Consider the following 25012-nt stretch of genomic DNA (forward strand, 5'->3'; position numbering starts at 1 on the left):
GAACTCATGCTTTGACCGCAAGTCTCTTTATACGTTAACTGCCAGTATGATGAGAAATGTAGCAACGTGCCTGTCAAGTGTTCATCCCTTTCAAAAAGTATTGAGTTGTCAGCTCCTTAGCAGACATTGCATATGCTAGGGACACTTGAGAGACTATGACCTATGCTTGGCCATCAAGCAGCCAGTTATAACACCTTATGGCTATTGTTAAAATGGAGATAAGAAGTAAGTTTAAGGAAAGCAGAGGAAAAAAAAATTCCAGGTGTCACAGCGAGAGGACATTTCACCAAATAGGCAGACAAATTAGGAGAGAATATTGTAAATCTGAGGGAACAGTTAAGTCAGTCAGAAAGGAAAAAATGTGGCATGTTCTGGAAAATATAACTAAATAAATAATACTGGAGGGTAGAAAGTAAATTGTCTGCAGGGGAGGAGGCAAGATGTGATAAAAGATTATTATTTATAGGTGAGCAAGGTTTAGATTGTGAAGGGCCTGAACTGTTTGGTGAAGGAATTTAGATTTTTATCCTGTTGGGATCAGTGGGAGGTGTCATACTCTATGGTAGAACCTCAACAAATTTCTGAATTGGGAGATACTGAAGAAGCAGAACCTGTAGAGTTTACACGTATTGACTGTGAGTAGAAAGAGAAGTGTCTGGAATAATGCCCAAGTTTCTGACTTGGACATCTGCGTGATGAGGGTTCACAAACATGCAGAGAACCAATATTTTCATGTGTAAAGGGTCAGAGCACAGTCATGAACAGGAAAGACAGGCATGTTATACATAAGATCCTTGAAGGACATGGAGGTGATCATGTCTAGCACACAGCTGGAGACAAAGATCTAGATCTTAGATAATGTCTGGGCAATGACAATAGGGGAGTTATATATTTATGGGTGGTAGCTGTGGACTTCAGCAGAGCTCTGTGCTAGTGGGAAGAGCTCTGAATGATGCTCAGTCCCTCTCTTGCCCTAGCATAGAGTGGAGAGACGTAGACCATCCAGGACCCACTGACCAAGACATCTAAAAATATGGAATTGAAAGGATTCCAAGTCACCCAAAAGTATGGGTCTACAGTGAGAAGCCATGAAGTCACAAATAGGGGAGTGGCAGTATGATATGAAGTCACCTATTAGGAAGGGAAAGGGGATCAGAGAGGGTCAGTGAGTTTAGAGAGAATAATGACATGGAAAGAAAAGACTCTACAAAGAGGGAGGAGATTTGGTATTCCATCCCATGAGAGTGGGGGTGAATCCATGCAACTGTAGAGATTGCAGGGGAGGGGTGAAAGGTTGTTTCCAAGACACTGATATACTCTGCTTTTCTTCCTCCACCAAAGCAAAAAATTTAAAAAAAAAAAAAAAGCTGGATTATGACTAAGCCCATAGCTTTTCCTGACACATAAACAAAAAGAATCAAATTCTCAACTTGGGATACACTAAGGCCAAGTTTAATTCAAGATGTTTCCTTTTCTTGTAATTCTTGGCTGTCCAAAGCACAAGTCCCTCTGTTTGCCTATCTTCTCAGGCAGCCTTGCTCCTAGTTTCTCCCTGCTTCCTGTCTCTGATTCACTCACTACCCAATACCCTTTGTCCTCTTTACTGAATCAGATTCATGTTATTCCAGAGTTTTTAATAAAATGATCATCTGATCATTTCTAAATTATGTCTTCAACACATACTGGCAATCCTGCATTTCCCAAGTCACTCTCTGTACAATGCTTCATAATGGCCACCTCAAGCATTCTCCTCCTCCTCTGGCCATCAGTGCTTCATCTTCAGTGAATGACGTCCAACTAGGAGGTTGAAACCATCAATGATAATTTCAACTTCCCTACCTCCCACTGTGCAAACATACTTAGTGCTTTTCTTCCTCATTCTTTTTGATCTTTTCTGGAAGTGAGGCCCTATTGTCTCCAGTATTTACCTTCACTTATGATATGGATCAATTCTCCTCTGACTTCCTCATGGACGGTTCTATTGAGCATCTCTACTTCTTTATATTTTTCCACTTCCCCTATCTATTGACTTCTTCCTATCACCATTTAAACAAAATAAATACTATTCCATATAAAATATGGACCCCAAGGATGTCCTCCCTTGATCTGCTCTCTGGTTGTTTCCTGGGTTTTCTTTGTAGGCAGTGCCTACTTGATAATTCCTGAACAGTCTGCTCTGGAGGATTCTTCTGGTCTGTCTTCACTCTCTTTCATACATGCTCTTCTCTTTTGAGTCTTCATTCAACTTCCCAGAGGCTTTTCCCCCATCTCTTTATTTGATTAACTTCTACTCATCCTTTAAACCTCGAATATCACTTCCTCAAGGAGGTCTTCTTCTGACCCTTATGTTAGGGTCCATGCTATATGTGCTTCTATCTCCTTTTCCTTCCACCATTCTGACATTCATGATGGCAGATTTTCTTACACCCATCTTCCCTGTTAGACTTTATCATCTCATCTTCCTTACCACTACATCATCAATAGCTAATAAAGTGCTGGTACACAGTATGCATTTGTATTGGTTTTCTATTGCTGCATAAAAATATTGCCACAAACTGAACAACTTAAAAGAGCACATATTATCTCACAGTTTCTGCAAATCAGGAGTTCAAGCATGGCTTAGGTGTGTCCTCCATTCAGGGTCTAGCAAGAGTCTGAGGTAAGAATTTGCTTCCAGGCTTATTCAGGTTGTTGGCAGAATTCATTTCCCTCTGGTTGTATGATATCAGATACTCACTTTTTGTGGGCTCTCCCCTGAAAGCTGCTCTCAGGTCTTGAAGCTATCCTTAGTGCAGAGAGGTCATCCATACACAGTTCTTTGCCACTTAGGCCTCCTCAGTGTGTCTGTTCATGACCCCATGCCAGTGGGAAGAATCTCTATTGTGCATGCTAGCAAGGTGGATGTGTATATGTGTGTGTATACACAATGTTAATATTCTCTATCAATGTAATTATCAAAATGATATCCCATAATTTTGCCATATTCTATTAGTTCAAAGGAAGTCACAGGTCTCACACCCAAGGAAAGGAAGTTGCAATAACCCCACTGGGGTTTGTCCAAAATATTCAATAGAATTTCATAAAATAATAAATTTATTGGATCCTTATCTCTCACACAGTAAGGACTTATGCAAGTCTTATATATGCAAGGCTTACATAATAAGACTTTTCATTATATAATTCCTGTTTCTTTCTCTACCCGGTTAACACTTCTGCTGTAATACATGGTTGCTATTCCACAAACACACCATGTTGTTTCACATATTCTTGCATTTACAGAAGACTTGCCCTCCTTTTGAATTATTTTTTCTCTTCTTTTTATGCCAGACAAGCTCCTTCCCCTTCTCTAAGACCCAGGTAAAATATAATTTTTTAGAAACTCTTTCCTTTCACACAGTATACACTCAAGAAGTATCTTTAACCTTGTGCTCAAAGCACATAATTCAATTTAAAAAAAAAACCAACTTTTCCCACATTAGGAAACAAAGCAGATGAGAATAGGGAAAAAAGGAGAGAGAGAGTCAAACCAAGAAGCAGACTCATATCTACAGAGAACAAACTGGTGGTTACAGAGGGGAGAGAGTGAGACCTGGGTAAAAATAGACAATGGGGATTAAGGAGGACACTTGCTATGATGAGCACTAGGTGATGTATGGAAGTATTGAGTCACTATATTTTACACCTGAAACTAATATTACACTGCATGTTTATTAACTAAAGACTTAAAATTTTCTCCCACATGTTATTATAAAATAATTTAAACATGCAATGAGGCTGAAGGAATTTTACAGTGCATACCTATATCCCCAGAGTAGTCTACCACTAAGAAGTCTGCTGTTTTTTTTTTTTTAATATCTTGCACTGATGTAGTATAGCCATTATAGCGGATGAACCAATACTGATACGTTATTAGTAACCAAAGTCCATAGCTTATGTTAGGGTTTGCTCTTTATGTTATATAGTAGTATGGGTTTGGACAAAGGCATAAGGTCATGTATCTACAGTTAGACTATCATATGGAATCATTTTACTTCCCTAAAAATGCCCCATGCTCTTCCTGTTCACTCTTCTCCCCATCTCCTCAAATTCTGACCACCACTCATCTTTTTACTGCCTCCATAGGTTGCTTTTTTTCAAAATGTCATAAGTTGGAACCATTCAATATATAATACTTTTAGAACTGGCTTCTATCACTTAGTAATATGCATTTAAGGATTCTCTATGTGTTTCATCTTTTTTTTTCTTTCATCTCTTGATAGCTCGTTTTTTAAAAATCACTGAATAATACATTTTCCAGTGTGGATACACCACACTTTGTTTATCCATTTATCCATCTTGGTTGCTTCCAAGATTTGGTAATTATGACTAAAGTTGTTGTAATTATTCAGATGTAAGATTCTGTGGACATAAGTTTTTAGTTCATTCAGTTAATAACCAGGGGAGTGATTGCTGGCTCATATGGTAAGATTATGTTTAGATTTTAAGAAACCACCAAACCATCTCCCAAAGTGGCTATACATTTTGTATTCCTACTAGCAATAAATGAACATTCTTGCTGTTTTACAGCCTCACCAACATTTGGTGTTCTTGGTCTTAAACTTTATTCTACCATTCTACCAGGTGTGTAGTGGTATCTTATTGTTGCCTTAATTTGTAATTTCCTAATGTATGTTGAGAATCTTTTCCTATATTACTTGTCATCTATACTTCCTCTTTGTTGTTGTGGAATGAACTGTGTCCTCCCAAAATTCCTATGTTGAAACCATAAACCCCAAAGTGATTGTATTTGGAGATAGGTCCTATAAGGAAATAATTTGGGAGAAATGAGGTCCTAAGGGTGGGGCACTGTTCTGATAGGATTAATGTCCTTATAAAAAGAGACACCAGAGAGCTGTATACATAAATACAGAGGAAGTACTGCAGGAGGATACAGTAGCCTACAAAGCCAGGAAGAGAGCTCTCACCAGAAACTGAATTTGCTGGCACCTTGATCATGGACTTTTAGCTTCCAGAACTGTGAGAAAATAAATGTCAGTTGTTCAAGATCCCCAGTCTATAGTATTTTGTTATCATAGCCTCAACAGACTAATGCATTTGGGACAGTATCTGTTCAGATATTTGGTGCACTTTTAATTGGGTTATTCATGTTCTTGTTGTTGAGTTTAAAGATCTCCTTATATATTTTGGATCCAAAATCATGTAACGGACAACGTGTTTTGCTAATATTTCCACCTAGACAATGATATCGGTGGAGTTTTAGCTCTGAACGCTTTGTTTTGCAATTGCCTTCTTATGAACCTATCATTCCCACTGGTTTATAGGCTCTCTGAAGGCAGAGCAGTGTCTTCACATTTAGGCATCCTCTACAGTGAGCACAGAGCCTAGCACAAGTCAGACACATAATATAAATTACTGCCAGCTGTTTGAATGAATGAGTGGTTGAACAGTATCATGAAAGGAAAAGCTGATCTATCTCAAGGTGTCAGGCAGAGGGGTCAGACCAGCACCAGCTGCCTGGGTTATGGCCGCTGGAGACAAATGTCTGTGTCACACAACCAGGGGTTAGCATCACACAGATGGGAGGGGTCACTGTCTTGAAGGACCTGATTTCAGAGTTTGACAAAGGGTGGACCAGAGAAGAGGGGGCTGGGAAACACTCTGAGCTCCAACATCTCTCAGATTAGGTATGTTTTCCCCTGAAAAAGGAAAGCAAAATGCTGAATTCCAGATCCGTTCTCTGTCAGGGACCAAATCACCTGCTCTCCATTCTTGTCCCTCTGAGACCTGACATCACTCCCTATTCTGACCAATGGACATCTCTTTGGGAGTTGAAACCTGCCACTAAAGGAATTCACATGTTTTTGTTTTCAACCCTGAAACCCCTTCTTGCTATATCTTACTGAGTCCTTTTCCACCCCGCCTCTGCATCCTTTCCAGAGACCCTAGGCTGAACTTCATCCTTTGAAAAGGCTTTTGAAATCAATATGAAGTCTATCTTCTTCTGGGCTCTCTTGAACCTGCCTGGTGAGTATCTTCACAATTTTTCTCTTTACTTGACAAAGAGAGATCCTAGGGGAATCATGAAAGATAGACAGATACAGACAGGAGGCATGTTCCAGACTACAAGTGTATAGAACCGACTTTCCCTCAGCACTGCCACTGCCCCCATCAGCTTTCCACCGGTGCCACTGTCTGCCTGCCTCACCTCAGCTTTATTGCTCATATGCTCTTCTGGAAGTATGGATATTGAAACACTAATACCAAACCCTAATACCAAACCAAACAGCTTTATTGCTTGCGTGCTCTTTGGGGAGGCATGGACACTGAAACCCTAATACCAGGGAAGACTGTGACCCACCTCTGGGCCCATCTGGAATGGGACTTCTGCCCTCAGGAGGGAATGAGAAGCAGAGGCAGGGGTTGAAAGCAGAGGTTCAACTAACAGACACAGCAGAGCATTCAAGGGTTTTTGGTCTCGTCCTTACAGGTTCCAGTTACTCAAGCAAAAACCTTGGAGGCATTCATAAAATCTTTCTCTCACACCCCACATTCAATCTGTTTGGAAAATTTTATTGGTTCTATCTTCTAAATATATCCCAAATCCAATCACATCTCACCACCTCCACTGTTCACAATGGCCAAGACACTATCGTCTGCCTGGATTATCACATAAATCCCCTAACAGGCCTCTCTGCTTTCTACCTCTACACTCAACATTTCTCCATAAGGAAATGACCATCACTGCCTTACACAAAACCCTGATGCTGTTCCACATTCCTTCAGAAGAAAGTCCCACATCCTTATGAGGCTTTACAAAACTCTGAATCATGGCTCTTGCCTCCATCCTTTCCTGCTCTTCTCCCCTTCACCTGCCACGCCAGCCACACTGGCTTTTATGATGCTCCATAAAAAAGTCTCAGGATGGGGCGCCTGGGTGGCTCAGTGGGTTAAGCCTCTGCCTTCAGCTCAGGTCATGATCTCAGGGTCCTGGGATCGAGCCCCGCATCGGGCTTTCTGCTCCTCAGGGAGCCTGCTTCCTCCTCTCTCTCTGCCTGCCTTTCTTCCTACTTGTGATCGCTCTGTCAAATAAATAAATAAAATCTTAAAAAAAAAAAGTCTTAGGACTCTTGCTCCGACTGTTTCCTCTGCCTGGATCCCCATCCCCCAGATATCTGATGATCTAACTCCCCCACCTTCATTTCATTGGTCATTTCTCATCTTGTCCACAAGGCCTACCTAACCTGACTACTGTATAATATTGCAGAATGTCCCACCACACACATGCATATCTCTGTACTGCTTTTTCCTCTTTCTCTGTTCTACTATTTTTCCCCACAGCACCAATCACCTTGTAATCCACTAGACCATTTACTTATGTTTTGTGTCTACTGTTATAAAATGTCTTCTCTCACCAGAATATACAAGAGCAGGGGTATTTGTCTGCTTCATTCTGTGTATTTCTCTGCTTCATTCTGTGTAAACCCCTGTAACAGAGCCTGGCATATACGAGGTGCTCACACTTAACCTGTTGAATTATCTCCCCCTCCTCAGATTGTGAGAGCAGTTGGCCCATTCTTTAAAATGGCAGTTATATTGTTTTGCCTTGCATTGTTGTAGGGAGAAAGGGGTGGGACTGGTAAAAGCATTCTTAAAAAAGTATAAATAATAAGCTCTCCAGGAGTTGATTTAACATATGTTCACCGAATTGTAGAAGATATTTAAGAAAACCTACATTTTAATCTAAAAAATATTTATTGACAATAAAAGGGAAGCCCCTTTAGTTTTGAAATTGATATGTTTCTATCATTTTATTCATGTTTTTAGAAGAAAGTAAGCCAGTTTGCAAATTTAGCTTACAGAAAAAGGTACTGGGGAGAAGGGTAGGAACTTAAACCTATTAAGTAATTTTCCTTTGTTTTATTCTAGTGATCTCTGCTAAAATCTCAGAATTTCATGTCTATTTTTCTCTTTCCAGTTGCTCTGGCTTTTGATCCAAATTACCGAAATAATATCACTCCCCCATACCTGGTCTACCTGAAATCTGATTACTTGCCCTGTGTTGGAGTTCTGATCGACCCCCTTTGGGTGATCACAGCCGCCCACTGCAACTTACCGTGAGTAATAAGCCCCCAATGCCACTTTGTGCTTTGGATTCTCTGGTTGGGCAGAGACCCACATCCCTGCCTGGTGCCACTGCCCAATGAAGTAGGGTTAGGGAGGCTTTCTGGGGACATGTTCAGTAGTAGAGAATAAGGTCTGTGGGAGGGGGCTAATAAAGGCTCATAAGGATGAATAAGTAATCTCTGCCAAGTCTTCTCTCAAAAAACTACATTGTTCCAGAAAGCTTCAGGTGGTGTTGGGGATTACAAATCCATCAAATGACAATGAAAAGGATATACAAGTAGTTGGCCATGTGAAGATGATCCAACATCCATACTTCTCAACCACTTCTATTGAGCATGACCTCATGTTAATCAAGCTGGGAGAAAGTGTTGAACTTAATGACTATGTGAAACTGGTCAACCTGCCTGAAGAACCTGTCCATGAAGGAACCATGTGCATGGTCTCCACATGGGCCTACAACCGATGTGATGACTGTGAGTGACCTCAAGATAATCCTCTTCTCCCAGAGTAAGACACATTCTTTCCCTTCTCTACTCTTGGCTTCTGAATTCTTCCCAGTGAGGCTTCTTTCTAACCTCTTAATTCATCCTTGTCATCTCTTTTCCCTTTCCCTATACCTCACTAAAGGAGTCCTTCAAGCATTTCCCCCCCACTGTATCCTGCTATCATCTTTGTTTCCAGACATGATAGAAAAGATGTTAGTGCGAAGAAGACATTTGTATTCTACTCCTAATTTGCTGGGTAACGGTTGGCCACTTTGTCTTTGGAGCATCAATTTTCTGAACTCCAAAATGTGTTACAAACTTATCAGATGTTTTCAAATTGTTCTAGGCAATAAAGAGAATTAAAGCCTTGAAAGAAGGAGAAATAATATGCATGTTTTAAACATAAGATAAACATATAATACTGTGCTAAATCAGGCAGAATTTCTGTATGCAAGATTGTGATACAAAAAAAAATATGAAAAGTTTAAGAAAAATATTTCTGAGGGGTGCCTGATGGCTCCTTCGGTTAGGCATCTGCCTTTAGTTTGGGTCATGATCTCAGGGTCCTGGGATCGAGTCCCACATCAGGCTCTCTGCTCAGTGGGGAGTCTGTTACTCCCTCTGTCTCTCCACCAACTTGTGCTTGCTCTCTCTCTTTCTCTCAAATAAATAAAATCTTATAAAAAAAGCAAACTAATGATGTACTACATGGTGGCTAACAACATAATAAAAAAAGAGAAAAATATTTCTGAAACATTTTTCACTGGCAGCATTCTGAACATTCACTCATTTCTTTACAAAATTAAAAAACAACTACCATTTGTAACAGTGGAGTCTCTCCATATAATCTGAACCTCCTGAAATACATGTTCAATCTCAGTTTTCTTCTACCTCACATGCTTCAATTCCATGAAAAAACTTTGAGCAAATTTAGACAGCTTTTTCTCTTCTAAGTTTTGAGCCTGTCTGCCCACTATCCCATTCTAATATTTTATAAATTCGAAACCACTATCTGTAGCTATTAATAAAGAGAGTAATGGCTATGGGAGAAGGAAGGGCTGACTATAAGGAAAAGGGAACTATGGTCTGAATGTACTATATAGTTCTATGAGAGACCTTTAGGAAGAACTATTAGTACAATTTAGCTCCTGAGTAAGTTGTTTTTGTATTTAATATTCATCATTGTTATATACCATAGTATGAAGAAAGGAGATTCATGTTGATCAAGCCTGTCAAATTATACCCATCCATTTACCCTGACTCTATATTTATAGAATTCAGGATAGAAGGATAGAAGTCACGTTTTCTAACTGTGCTGCCATTGTCCCAAACATTTTAAACTGTTCTTTTCAGACCTTGAGGTACGCTTCCTTGAATATATCAAAAATGCAGAAATTCTTTTTTCCCAGCTTTATTGAGGTATATAATTGAAAAATAAAGATTATATAGATTTAAGATGTATAGTGTCATGTTCATATTATATATATATAATATATATATATATATGCACGCCCACAGCACAGACACACACACACACACACACACATATATAGTACATATACATATAGTATGTATAGTGTATATGTAGTGTATGTACATATATTGTGTGTGTGTGTGTGTATATATGTATATATAAATATATATAATGTGAAATGATGCCCCCAGTCGAGCTAATTGTCTATCACTTCAGATATTTACCTTACGTATATGTGTGTGGTGAGAGTATTTAAGATCTACTCTCTTAGAAAGTTTTAAGTACATGGGGCACCTGGGTGGCTCAGTGGGTTAAGCCGCTGCCTTCAGCTCAGGTCATGATCTCAGGGTCCTGTAATCGAGTTCCGCTTCGGGCTCTCTGCTAAGCAGCGAGCTTGCTTCCCTCCTCTCTCTGCCTGCCTCTCTGTCTACTTATGATCTTTCTCTGTCAAATAAATAAATAAAATCTTAAAAAAAAAGTTTTAAGTACAGAGTACAGTATTATTAACCATAGCCACCATGCTGTACATCTAATCTCCAGTACTTAGTCATCTAATAACTAAAGTTTGTACTCTTTGATCAACAACCCTCCCCACCATATCTTCCACCCACCAGCCTCTGACAACCACCATTATATTCTGTGAGTTTGGCTTTTTTTAGAGTCCACATAGAAGTGAGATTATACCGTCTTGGTCTTGCTTCATCTGGCTTATTTCACTTAGCATTCTGTCTTCTATACAAGTAGAAAGGTTTTGTCCTGTGAGTGTTAATTTGAGTTTTGAAAATAAATGTCCCCCTGGTGAGCAGTACGTTTGACTCATCTGGGTTATGACATTTCTGTCAAAGAGAGATACAACTTACCCCCACCCCACCTCCAAAATTCAGTTTATTTTGATCTGGCTAATGAAGTAATCTTTTTTTTTTATACTTTTTAGCAGATACTGAGTTTTTCTGATCTGACAAATTAAAACTAGATTCTCTCTAGAATCTAGAAATTTCAAAGTAAAAGAGATGTTATTTAAGGGTACAAACTTACAACTAGTAGAGAAATAAGTCTGGGAGACCTAATGTATAACATAATGAATACAGACAACAATATCATATCATAATCAAACTTTCTAAGAGACTAGATCTTGATTACTTCCACCACAAAAAAGAAATGATAATTATATGACATGATAGAGGTGTTAACTATAGCTACAATAGCAATCACATTACAATCTATAAATATATCAAATAAATATTTTTCACACCTTAAACTTATACATTGTGATATGTCATATATATTTCAATAAAAAATTTAAAAGGAGACAGTGATGAATTTAAACTGTGGGACAAATAATAAACGTGAAAGCTCAAAAACTAAAATAAAATAACAAAGAATTCCATGTTAAGGCTATTCTTTAAATTTTACTTTTAAGATTTATTAGTTTATTTGAGGGAGAGAAAGAGAAGGAGGGTGTACTTGCCAGGCTTTGGGGAGGGGCAGAGGGAGAGAGAATTTATTTATTTATTTATTTATTTATTTCCTTTTTTTTTTTTTAAGATTTTATTTATTTATTTGACAGAGAGAGATCACAAGTAGTCAGAGAGGCAGGCAGAGAGAGAGGAGGAAGCAGGCTCCCCGCCGAGCAGAGAGTCTGATGCAGGGCTCGATCCCAGGACCCTGGGATCATGCATGACCTGAGCCGAAGGCAGAGGCTTAACCCACTGAGCCACCCAGGTGCCCCAGGAGAGAGAATTTAAAGCAGACTCCACACTGAGCACAGAGCCTGAAATAGAGCTCGATCTCACAACCCTGAGATCACCACCTGAGCCGAAACCAAGAGTTGCACGCTTAATTGACTATACCACCCAAGCACAGTCAGTTAAGCATTTAGAGTTGTTAAAGTAATTGATTTCATTGCAGAGATGTCTCATATTTTGCATTATCACTTCCAGGAATTTAGCCTCTTTTATAAAGAGATAAACATTTGTATCATGAGAAATGGTTAATCTGATCATTTCCTACTATCCAGCCAGCCCCATCTGTGATTTCTCTCAGTGTTTGATCTCGTGTCCTTTCTTCCAGAAGAAGAAAGGTGCTGAAAAAGAGCGCAAGGAGAAAAGGAGGTTTGTTATCTACTAACTCTTAAGGAAGTTGTACACCTTTCTTTTCTCTAGCCAAGGAGCCCAACTCACTACAGAATGTGAACATCTCCATAGTCTACAGGAATGAGTGCCTTGAGGCCTATAAAACTTACAGGATCGAAGATAGTATGCTATGCCTGGGCATCATTCCAGGAAGGAGGCAGCCCTGCAAGGTAATGTACTCTCAGTGCCTTCGGTTTCCCATTTTATTTCTTGTGTCTTTTGCCAGAAAGATAAGATAACCCTATATTCCTTTTGTTCTGGCAGGAAGTCACAGCTGCGCCAGCAGTCTGCAATGGGGTACTTCAAGGAATATTGACTTTTTTGGATGGATGTGTTTTGAGAGCTGATGTTGGCATCTATACCAGAATCTTTAAATACATGTCTTGGATTAGAAATACAATGGGAAACTACTGAGCTGCCACAGCAGGAAGTCTAGATCATGTGACACAGGCTGTCCCTATGTCCACTGAAGCCTAAATAGATGCTCTCGGTCGCACCAGCATGCCTGTGTCCCTTCTGCTCAACAGAGTGGATGATTTGTACGACCCCATATTGTGACTATACATGACAACCCTTCTTCCACCCCTTTTGACAAAGATGACAAATACCATACCCCTTAGGCAGTTGACGTTTAGGTAGTAGGGATTGTATTCTAACAAAGGGATCATTGACCCATTGAAAAAGGCCACTAAGCTATTTGAAGTGACAAAACCCTTATTTACTTGCATTGAGTTAACATGTGCTTTTGTCAAGTTACACATGCCAGAAGGGAAAAAGGCAGCCTGACAAGGAATGAGCTAACTAGAAGCATGAGTGAGAGAAAAGGTTTCTGGGAGGGAACCTGTAAGAAGTATTGCACTTATTTTCTCCTTGCCCATATGACTCTCAGCACCAGCCATAGATCCCAGCCATTCATTCTGCAGGGCTCTGGGTAGAGACTTGAGTTGTGAGAGGTTAATACAAAAGTGAACTGGGGCATAGGACCCAGCAGATGAAACACGGAGTCTGGGCCAGATTTAGTCAACACCTGCTTGCCCTTTCTATTACGCTGGCTGCTACAGGGACTCCATTCTCTCCAACTGTTACTCTTGCATTTTTCTTCCTCTCTTTTCACCTCACCCCTGCAGCTAGCTCCAGTTCCCAACGAGAGTTTTCACTGACAGTGACTGAGGATCAAAATCTCAGAAACCAAACTGCATTTTAGAGGGTTTTGCCTGTGGCCACTACAGGTGGACTGTTGAAAACTTACAGTCCAGCTAGAGGACAAGGGAACTCCTCTCAGGAAGCAAGTTCCAGCAGTGAATCTTGTCCTTTCCAGGATTTGAAAACTTCTCGGTAAAGCCTCGCTTGCAGTGCTCAAAAGCAACCCTTTGTGTATGAATTACTAAGGCAAATGTGAGAGCTTCACCTTTATGCGTGTTATTAACTGACATTTTAGCTATGGGAGAAACAGATGGTTTTTGCAAGAGAGCACCTCATACTGTGGAGATATTCCCCACCTTAAAATGGAGCTATGATTTCAGAAGTTATCCTAGTCTCTTATAAGCTAGTTGATTCTAGGTGATGGAGCTTATGTCAAGTTCATTGAATTCCATAGGCATCAACCTACTGTCACACCACTATCACTGCACAGTGACTTCCTTGGTTGGGAAACATTCTTCTGTTGTGGGGTATATAAGGCATTCAGTTAATTCAAGGATGGTGGTGCTGGGAAGATAGCAGGAAATGGAAAATCCAAATCTAGACTTATCATTCTCAGTGAGGACAATAGCTATTCCTTCCATGCTGAAAGGGACTACTAGGGTACCTAGGGTATAGTACTACATCAGGACTGTATCAGGGCTGAGTCACTGACACGGACACATTGTATCTGTAGCAGTAGTAGTAGTGAGGTGAGACTTTTAGGAAGTCCTTGTATATGCTCCATATGGTCCCATTATTTGTTTATGAAGTCACTAAAAAACCATTGAGAAAATGAAGGACTTTAGAACACACCTGCTTACCTGAACTGTTATTAAAGTTTACAGAATTGAAAGCATTTTGGTGAGAATTCTTATGGGCTATAATATTCTCCTGCTCCAAGCCTACCCTGAAAAATCCTACCAAATAATTTTTCTGCAAATAGCCAATCCCTGTTCCTTCCATCTTCCTCCCTCTGAGTGCCTGTCAAGGTAGGCCATAGGCAACTCCCAAGAAATTCACATAAACCTCAGCCTCTCGGGGAAGAAAGCAACCAGATGTGTTCATTGAATTTCTGTCTCCTGAGAAGAATCTCATTCCTCTCTTTCCTTCAGGGCATCCCTCGGAGGGGTCGTATTATCACAGTAGTCGGCATGCAGTCAGTCCTAATACATCAACCAGTGAAGTCTTTCTACCCTCACTGAACTATTTATAAAAAAAACTCTAAGAGGTCACAGTGTGGCTTAAGGAAAATTTCCCAGAGCAAGGGCTAGTGCAACTTATTTGGACTTTCAGGGCCTAGTTTTCCTCCGTTCTATTTACACTCCAAGTTGGGTGTAGAATGTTGCTAAGCATATCCAAGTCAACGACAAAGAGTCAGGTAGCCGCACCTAGATAGAGCAAGTTTAATGGCCAGCGGGTGATCTGGAGTCAGGCACTTAGTCTCCACTAGACCCCAGTGGCAAAGCAGAAGCTATTTCCCAAAGAGGAAAAAGGAGCATGACTTTGCTACCATTATTTTGGGACTGCTATTTTGACTTTCTTATTAGGCTTTGCCATAAACTTCATTTAGTACAGAAAAAATACTTCTAGAACCATTGGATCTACAGAATTTTAGCTTAAGAAACAGATCCAATTAAATGGTCCAGAGCATGATATCCTAACGGGATATATGTTTCTTGTAAAATGTATAGGTCTTCAGATACCATTCTTAATAGTAGGGAACACCAGTATAACAAGGCATTCATTTTAATAGAGGAATCCAACATACACCAGAAAGTTCCACTGGTTGTATCACCTACCTACTACTACATATCTGGCTTTCCAAGACACCCAGGAAACTTGCTACTTCCTTTTATCTCACCCTACCAACATGATATTGTTAATACAACGGATCAACATGGTACCCTTTGAGACTGTCAAGTTCCTTAAAGGCTATATTCAGATTCAGGGACAGAGCAATGAGGACTGCCTGAGTGTGGAGGTAAAAATATACTGTTGTCCCTGACAAATGAAAGCTCATTAATTCTGAGCTTCTCAATGCAATGTACAAAAATACATGTTCCAGATGGATAGTTGCATACTGAGTGTGAAAGACTGCATTTATTTGCTCTAGTAAGGAGCCACATACGGACCAGCAACTATAATTGGAGTTTACCACGCAATATTCAAACACTATCATTCTCCACCACTCTTATGACACGACCAACTGAAGAACCAAATGAAATTATAATACAAATTATCACCCAGCATATTTCAAGTCCATGTTGGCAGTACTGGCCTCAGCAATGTGCTGATGTTTTAGATTTACTAAGGGGAAGTTCCATCAACTCTCTTTTAGCCCTTCCTACAACAAAAGCTTACTTCACAGGCCTGACAGATATTGTAGTGATTCTACCAGTTGAAGAAAAAAAATATATATCCCTTCCACCCCTGCCAGTGCACATAGGTACTGTGGAAGGAAATTCTAGATGGTTTCAGAGCCCCACTGAATTACTCTAAGGAAGACTTAGGTAAAAAAATCCAATTATCCCTCAATTTTCATAAGTCCCACTCTGATCAGAGGATAGCACTGATTATGAATCTTCCCTCCCCAACCACAAACATCACAGATTAGTACCAATTCAGAAAAAAAAATAATTCAACTATGTTCTTGTCCCTAGAGCACAGGTCACCAGTAAATAGACTCAGGTCATCTTTGTACGGGCTGGAAAGGAGATTCAATGTTAGAACAAGGTTCATTCCTTAGGGTACTGGGTTCCAGTTCATTCAAGGGGCACTGAATCAGGTAATGTAAGGAACTGAGCTTTGTGACCTAGGGAGGAGCCCATACCACTTTAACATGTTGACTCCCATCAGTCCACTATTACCAAATCTGTCAGGTGTTTTTTGGTTCTATAAATCAAGTAAGAACTTGAACTTCCTATTAGTTTCATTCTTGGGGATCCCATTTTTGTAGAGAACCCTTGAAAGAATTTGCTTTAGGGCCCCAAAACATCACCAGATAAGATCGTTTGTTTATTTCCATTTCAACAGTAAGAGAGGAAGATGAGTTTAATAGCTTGACATTTATCTATTTCCTTAAACAAGTTAAACTAAAATCTGAGAGGCCCTTTAGCAGAGGACAAAGGCCACTCTAAGTGGGGAATGTGACCCCTGTAAGGTTCTTCTGCACAGCCTCTTTGTTTATTTTCACTTTATGCTTTTAGTAGAAAATATGATAGAATCCACCACTCAGTATGCTGAATGATGGGAGACTTCTTTCTAATTTTAAGTTGCAGCCTTGGGACTCCCATGTTGCCATGTATCTATCTAAGCCATATTCTCTAACAGCTCAGTAAGTGACATGGCCAAAAATTTCCCTTCCCATCTGCCTTACTACTTTGTCTCTCTCAATTTGTTCAGAACTTATGTGGAAAAAATGGAGGGGGGGTCATTCATCAGTTTCCTCAAATCATAATGACATGTTAGGATTTAGAGAGCATGTTTTTCCACTAAGTACGGGGATACCTCCTATAACCACTGTTCTCCAGGCTGAAAAGCTATGATTCCAAAAACTAAATGAGAATGGATAGGCCAGCATCTTACAAAAGCAAGGTGAAGATTAGGAAAGAGCTTCTGTTTGTGCACAGAAATTAATACCAGCTACAGTATGGATGAGACTTTGTAATTCTTCTCATGTGCATTCACTTCAAGAACAGGAGGTTATCCGAAACCATAAATTGAGCCCTGTTCAATAGGGAATCAAGGTTTAAAAAAAGCCTCGATTTGACGCCGTTAGCTATAACAACTAGAGTAGAATCAAGTTGCCCACTGGAAGCTAAAGATGGGGATGAGAGAGGCTGGCCTAGCGCCTGACACTGGCAAGGAATCCCAAGGTCGTCGCTCCCAGGTCCTTTGAAAACTCAGCAGTACTAGGCACCTTCATTATCTCACGTTGGGGTTTCTGGTAACTACTCTGACTAAAATCAAACCGATGTTCCTCATTGTCTCTCTTGCCCAGTCTATGATTTGTTGTCTGCTGTCGGTTTGTTTTTAAGAGATTATTGTAAATAATGTAAATCACATGCGGGATTTGCTTCAGCTATAAAATGCACATCTAAACTTGCTTTTGTCTGGCTCTCTGTAGCCCCAGACTCCTACCTTGAGCCATTTAGTTGGCACACCTATAATCTCGAGTGCCCCATCTACAATAGCAGCCCAAGATGGGGCTCCAGTTTTATCCTTGGTTAGAAGAAGTTTAGCTCGTCACCAAGCCAAACTGCTGTTATACTTTTCTACCCAAATAGCCCAATTTTAGAGACTGGGCTTCTGTTCTATTCCTGCAGGGAAGCTCCCTCTTCTCCCCCACCCCTTCTTTTAATCCCAGTTCCGTTAATGCTGTCTTTGTCTCGACAACCTTGTCTGATTCCCCAGCTCCTATAAGCCTAAGACTCTACCTAACCCTGTGCAGATGCTGCTGTGGACCCCCAGGAGGCCTGCTGCTGACTGCTGTCCATATAGCTTGCAGGCCTGCTACCCCTCTGCTGGCCACCAGCTCTGAATTCCCTTCCACCTTCACTTCAATATGCTTTGCTGTCAGTTTAGCTGACTCTCCCTTGTGACTGCTATTCCCCCACTCTGATTTCCACCATCTGTCCCTCCAGTGTGAGTTTATCTCACTTCTAGAGCCACAGAAGGATGATCTTGGGCTTAGCAGTGCTGAAAGAGCGCAGGTTTGGGATCTAATTTTGTGTGTAATCCCAACTTCCACAGCTATGAGCTGTAGGTCCTCAGGTATTAAGGAATTTAACCTGTCTTGTTTTAGTTTATTTCTAAAACGGGACCGATAATACTCTTCCAGATTGTTGGAAGTAAATAGGATAATTTGTGTAAGTCATGGAGCATAATATTCAGCATATAGTAGGCATTCAATATATGATGATCCTCCTTAATCTTTGCAAAGGATTACTGCTCATCTGTTGCCATTTCTTCACATCTGAGTTTATTTTTATTCATTTAGGATGGAAACTATTTTCATGGACACACACACACACACACACACACACAACACACACACACAGATAAATCAATCAATCAATCAATCAATCAGGTTATATCTGAGAGCCAAAGAACATTCTTTTTTTTTTTTGCTGATGACCTCATTTATTTACTAGTACAGTACTTTTTAAAATCAAATTCACTAAATACAAATAATACAAAGAGTGATATTTTGATATTACCATTTCAAGCAAAGACAATTTTCTCCACACAGGTGTCTAGCTGGAGAATATCATACATAGCAAATTTGAACTGCAGACTACGTTTGCCTCAAGAACATATTCCAAGCAAGAGCAATGATAGAGAGCAAAAGAACATTCTGATAGAATTTACCAATATATGTTCCCCTTCTTCAGGTGTTAGGCACCTGTGCCTTTCCCAGCCTGCATGGGAAAAGCCCTTAGGTATAAAATACATAAAGGAAGTTTTGCAACGTCATTGTATTTATTTGGGTAGAGGTCTAAAACTATAATTGCAAGATAAGTACATTGTAGTATCACTTAGATAGGCAATTGCCAGATAAGGTTGCTTTCTTTTTGAAGTGTTTCCCTGATTTCAGAAATCCAATTCATTGGATATAAGGAGGAGAAAAAAACAAAAGTAGAAAAGTAAGTTTAAATTCACAGTCTTAGCTATTATATTACTTTATTAAGTTTTCTGGCATTCTATACGTTCTCCTCAGTTTAGCTAATTGTTAATCCATGCTGGGATTCATTGTCTACCAAACCCAGTTAATACAGTTTATTCTTAACAAGCCTCATTAGTGTGTTATGGATGGATGTGTGCTTAAACTCAAAAGACTTGCACGGATCCTGAAGCTCTAATTATTAACCCATTATGAACTCTCTCTTCCCAAGCCCACCTCTGTCTAAGCCCCTACCTTCACATTAGATCCATGCTGGCTCTCCTGCTCAGGGGCCTGAAATGATAGCGTAGGGGCCATAAATATGGGCTATGTTTCTGTTCAGGGCTCAGGAATCTGAATTATAAAAAAGACACTCATCCTACAGGTGAAACTTTGAGCTTATGCTTTCTGTTCTCCGAGGAATATGGAAAGTAAGAAGATGGGTAAAGAGAAAACATGCCTCATATTTCTCGAAAGTTCACACCATATTTGTTAAAATACTGAAAACGGAGTGGGTATTCTACGCACGTATTGATTAATTGAGAGGATGACTAAGACAAATGAGAACAGAGAGATGGTTGTCTTAGGTAATGATACTCACCTGGCAGCCCTAGAAGTCCGTGACCTTAAAACGAATCCAAACTACGGCGATACGACAGAGCAGAATCCAACTTACACAATCATAACCTATGTTACTTTCCCCTCCAAAGGACTGGGTGCAATTAGTATAATTCTGTCTATTCCCATCTGGACCTGTTGAACCCTAGGACGCATCTGTGGGGCCACTGAGTGTCTTTTCAGGATGCTCACCTGACCTGTTGCCACATCACATGTGGACGTCCTTGTCCTCTTTGACCACGTCTGCAACATGAAGGGCGCTGCCTTTCTGGAAGGGACAGAGATGCCTGCCACGTCACACCTCCCTCGTTGCAGTGACAATATATTCATTACTCAACAAGGCAGCATCATGGCGTACTGAGAGTCACAGGTCTGACTCAGAATTCCTGTATTTGAGTGCTGGCTAGGTCGCTCAGGTGTCACATACCCGTTTCCCTATGAAAACAAAAACAAAAATAAAATACAAAAAACTTGGTAGTACTTGTCTAATAGGGCACTTGAAAGTATTGGATGAAAAAAATAAAGTTTAAATATGCTTTAAATATGCTTCCCAGAGGCATGGATGAATCCCTCACACCAGCCTGCGGACAAGAGACTACATCACAGAGACCAGTATTTCCTATGTGGATAACAACGGTTAAATAACATAATCCAATCCAAAAGCATTGTTTGGGCCCTTAACATCTGCCAATCTAGGGGAACTAGTTTAATCACCAAGGAATTAAGGGTCTAGGCGGTGGTATTAAGGCATAGTTCATGGTCCAAGTGAGCAGGGAGGCATCTGGGTAGTGTCCACCGAGCTCCCAGGGACGGAAGTTCAAGGGGTTCATCAGAGTAATGGTGTCTTCCATCGCTCTGGTGAGGGCGCTCAGCTGTAGCTGTTTCCAGAGCTGCTAGCAGTAGACCTCGGCATTTCTTAAGAACAGGTGGTCCAGGGCTCTCTGCCCGGCCATCTCTGTATTTAACAGCCTCTCGGTGGCCTGGGACCAAGGATTTCCCAGTGAGGGCGTTCCCAGCGGTACCTTTCCTGGAGGGAGGAGAGAACACAGGTATCCATTTGTCTCCAGAACTCTGGCCAGGCTCTAGACCTGCTCCCCATGACTGCTGTAGTCCTCTAGAGCTGGGCAGGTGTTCACCATAACACCTGAGTGGAGGTAGGGGGGCGGTGAGAGAAGACACACCTGTCATCCACGCCAGACCCTGTCTGAGCGGATCATGGAGAACTATGGGCCGATGGCGCCCCCTGGTGGACAAAATTGCTCCCTCTCCGCAAGCCCTGAAGAAGTGAGCTTGCCTGCCGCTCTGGAACCCCAGAACCCCAGACCCTCATCAGAGACTGCGCTTCGAAATGACTTCTCATTCACCCCTCTCCCCTGGCTCCCAGTTACCTGCTCATCTGGTCCACACGCTCTGGGAGAGAGCTGCTCCTAGCTAGAAGCAGAGTGGAGCCGTTACAGCCGCCTTCTGGCTGCCCGTCTCTGCGGCCTCCCGGGAGTAGGGCTTCTCTCCCTGGGCACCTGCCTGCTGCTTCTGGGCCATTCCCCTGGGAGCTGAGCCTCCCTGCTCCACCCTCACTCCACGCATGGCCTTGCTCAGGTAGCAGACCCAGTTCTGAGCCGTGGCTGCTGCATCAATGTTTGGGGAGCCCTCACCGTGGATCCAGACCCTGGTCCTCTCTAGGTCAGGCTCTCTCTGAAGAGCTTACTTTTTTAAAAGATCAGCTTGAGATGGGGGTGGGGGGCTGAGACGTTTAGGTGGTGGCGAGCACCAAGTATGGGGATCAAATTGAAGAAGTGGGTGTTTATTCTAGGGGTGTGAGTGAGGGGCTACGCTCTGAGATACTCCCTCTTCCTCCTTTCTGAGCCCTCAGGATTTCTCCAGGTTTCTTTCCAGCACCCCTCTGGGCGTTGACGCCGGTATTAAGAAGCATCCGTTTGCTACGTGGGCATACCGTGGAGAGTCCTGCCGTTTGATCCTAATAGCAAGCCTCTGAGCTGGGTCGAGTTACTGTCTGTACTTACAGGCACAGAAACCAGGGTTCGGGGAGATGAAGTCTTTCCCAAACCTTCCAAGGGGCAGAGCAAGGTCTGCAACGAAGCCCTTCAGAGGTTGAACTGGTGGTTAAATCGCTGTGCCGGGCAGGCTGAGCCCTCCCAGAAGGGCATGGGAAAGCTGCAGGAAGAGTCGCTTGTAGAGAAGAGGCAACAGGGGATGTAGAGCAGCGTAGGGGGTCGGGGCGAAGGAGGAGGTTGGGTCTGTGGTCGGCGCCCGGGGTGGTTTGTGTTCACTCGTCCAAGGGGGGGGTCTCTCACTGTGTGTACGGCAGGTGCAGTAGAGGCCCTGGGTCACATTGGTCACATGCAGCCTCAGATCTGTGCTGTTGACCCGCCTGACCCGATAATCTGCTCCAGGAACGGACACAACCTCCTCCTCCCCAGGACTCCGCAGAGTGGCCAGCACCTGTAGTGACCCCTGCAGGTCCTGTTGGTACCAGCTCATCCAGGGGTACTGGGAATTCCTCAGGATGCAGTGCAGGGTTTTAGCCTGTCCACGAGCTACCGGGACCCACCTGGGCCTTTGCTCCACCAAGCTCGCCAGGGCACCTGAAATACACAGTCAGGCCAGGCTAAAGTTCCCGCACATAAAGTAACTCCTGCAAATAATCAGCTGCAGCCAAACCCCAAAGTTGGGGTGGGGGGAGGCATGAGCAATGCCAGAAGCAGACTCCTGGGAACAGAAGGAGTGCTTTCTCCAGGGCTGCTATGCCAGCGAGGCTCTTAGCAAGGCTGGGACCTGGGAGCAAAACTTTCTGTCCCTCTTTCCCTCCCCCAACCCATGGACTGGCTTTTTCTGCCTGGCCTCTGACCTGTACTCATGGTAGCCACGAGCACCCAGACCCACAGAATGGATGGCGGTCCCATTCCCTGGCCCCACAGGCTTTCTCCGGCAAGGCAGCGGGACAGGGCCAGAAGAGCAGGATGAGGGTCTCTAAGGTGACAATTAGTAGCTGACACTCTAGGCCTGAAACTCAAAAGAAAGGGGCTTTTCCAGGAAGCTCAACATTTTATCTCATTGTTTCACTGAGTTTCAAACCCCATGGGGTTTCCTGTTTCCTGCATGCCAACGGCCCTAACACAGACAGGTGCACACTCCCCAGCTTCACGGAGTGCCTTACTGAAGGTACGTAGCCTGCACCCTCTCCAGAGAATCTGCACCGCACGTCTTCACAAGGGGTTCAAACATCTCAGTGCAAGCGAGCTGGCGGCTAGATTGAGTGAAGACCGCCCTCCCCGTGTGCCTCACACACGCACAGAGACCGCTCCGAGGCCTTCCTGGGCAGCACACAGTGGGCTCACATTTCCGATTCCCGTGTTCTCCTCTGTAAGGTCAACTAACAAATTAAATATAAGAGACTTAATTAGCCCTGTTGGAAATAAGGGAAGAGACTTACCTCCTGTCCATTTTCTTAGAACATTTACTTTAGAAAACTTGTAATTATAAGTTCTCTCTTTCTTTGAAATATATGTAAGTCACCCAGAAATGTTTTTCTCCAGGACCTGCAATGAATCTCTTTGAAATACGAACAACAAAGTGAGCCTAACCTAATTTAGAGTGCATGACTCACACTAAGATGTAAAATTATGCCCTGCCGGAAAGATAGGGCAAGCTGACTTGCCCTCCGGGTAAACCTGGATGGGACCCCCAGTTAGCAAGGGCCTCCGGGATGTCCTCCTCAGCCTCTGCTTTGAGGACCGGTTGTCCCTTATCTCGAGAATGTGTGTGTAATGGGTTGTGTCTGATGGCCTATACAAAAGGCTGGGATTTCTGCCTGTCTTTGCACCAACCTAACCAAATGCCTGAGATGTATATATATCACATTCTGATTTAATGCTTATTCAATAATAAGACTGCTTTCTTTCTTTTCTACTTCCAGGGAGAGGTTTCCTGTGTTGAGAAGAGTTCTGATTTTTGGTTTCATTTTCCTGACAAGGCCCAGGGCTGGCACTACCTAGTTCTCGGACTTCAGACTCAGTTTACCTAGCTTGAGATGAAGATAATAGAGTGATTTCATAGGAGTCAATAGATCCGACCACAAAAAAAACTCTTGGAATACAGTTTGGCACAGACGGAGTCCTTAGTGAGTTGACTTCTGTCACGTCAGTGGTAAATTGCCAGTTCAATTTACATATGACAGAATTTATGGCAGGATTTACCTCCCTTTATCTCTCTCTTAGTCATCAGCTGAGATGAAAATCACAAGTTCTCATAGCTTTCTAACATTGGCAAGAGGAATCGTTTTCTAGAAAGTTTGGAAACCAGTGATCTGGGATATTAGATTTAAAAAAACAAAACAAAAAAAAAAACAAAAAAAACCCTCTCAGGGCACCTGGGTGGTGGAATCAGTTAACTTGGTCTCAGCTCAGGTCATGACCTCAGGGTCCTGGGATGGAGCCCTGCATCAGGGTCCTCGCTCAGCAGGGAGTCTGCTTGAGGTTCTCTCTCCCTCTCCCTGTCTCTCCGACTCATGTTCCCTCTCTCTCTTTCTCTCTCTCTCTCTAAAATAAATAAATAAATCTTCTAAAAAAAAAAAAAAGACCCTCTGTTCATCCTCAACATATGACAGGCAAAAACATGGGGACACATAGGGTCTAGCAACCAGACTTTACTATTTCAAGACCTGGGATCGCAGTGTATTCACCCCAGTGCTCCCAGTGTGGAGTCTGAGCCTTACAGGGCCCTTGATGAGGGAAGAAGGGAGCTGGATGGAGCCAGGTGAGATCACGGACCCATCACTCCGGGGAGCTGACACATCGGGGAACAGCTGTGGCCTGACGTCCTGGGGCTTTGCGCCTCCCAGATTCAATATTTTTGTTAATCTGCTGACATATAAATACTTACCACAATACGGTTCATGTGGTTCTAGCAAAGAACAACAGTTACTGATGCTGCGTGCTGACAACATAATACAGGTTCTAATTCAGTTGTCTTCATAGCTTTGCAATCTCTGTGGTTCTGGATTTTTTTTTTTTAATTTTAAGATGCTCATTTTCATTATGTACAATTTTGGGTAGAAAGTGGGTTTGTTAATATTTTCATATCAGGCGACTTCAAATGAGCATGATCTAATCGTGCACAAAATGTCCATCTCCCGGCATGCCGAGGAACATGTGCTGCTTCTCTTTTGGCTTTTGCTCTCTTACCTCTTCCCAACCTCTTCTCTCCAGAGAGGGCGGGGGATGACGCTCTGGGAAGCATTGCCCAAATCACACGTCCTGAACACTAGAAATGCGTATGTGCCCACACAGAGTCATCCTCACCTTGGCAAGCCACGTGC

General features: G+C 42.2%; 1 protein-coding gene across 1 annotated transcript; it reads left to right on the forward strand.

Moving 5' to 3' along the window:
- Positions 1 to 5619: 5619 nt before the first annotated feature.
- On the forward strand, positions 5620 to 12739 carry LOC116569691 (probable inactive serine protease 58). Its single transcript, XM_032306133.1, has 6 exons — positions 5620 to 5684; positions 5938 to 6024; positions 7976 to 8114; positions 8341 to 8597; positions 12246 to 12385; positions 12480 to 12739. The coding sequence occupies exons 2-6, from the start codon at positions 5985 to 5987 to the stop codon at positions 12627 to 12629; spliced, it is 726 nt and encodes a 241-aa protein (XP_032162024.1). The 5' UTR covers positions 5620 to 5684; positions 5938 to 5984; the 3' UTR covers positions 12630 to 12739.
- The last annotated feature ends 12273 nt before the right edge of the window (positions 12740 to 25012 follow it).

This window comes from Mustela erminea, chromosome 11 (genome assembly GCF_009829155.1).
Source record: "Mustela erminea isolate mMusErm1 chromosome 11, mMusErm1.Pri, whole genome shotgun sequence".
Taxonomy (NCBI): domain Eukaryota; kingdom Metazoa; phylum Chordata; class Mammalia; order Carnivora; family Mustelidae; genus Mustela; species Mustela erminea.

Bases quoted from the DNA above. Each gene is read 5' to 3' on its own strand.
- LOC116569691 (XM_032306133.1), top strand. From the start codon at position 5,985: ATGAAGTCTATCTTCTTCTGGGCTCTCTTGAACCTGCCTG. The intron at 6,025-7,975 runs GTGAGTATCTTC...TTCTCTTTCCAG, and splicing joins GGCTCTCTTGAACCTGCCTG to TTGCTCTGGCTTTTGATCCA. The intron at 8,115-8,340 runs GTGAGTAATAAG...ACATTGTTCCAG, and splicing joins GCCGCCCACTGCAACTTACC to AAAGCTTCAGGTGGTGTTGG.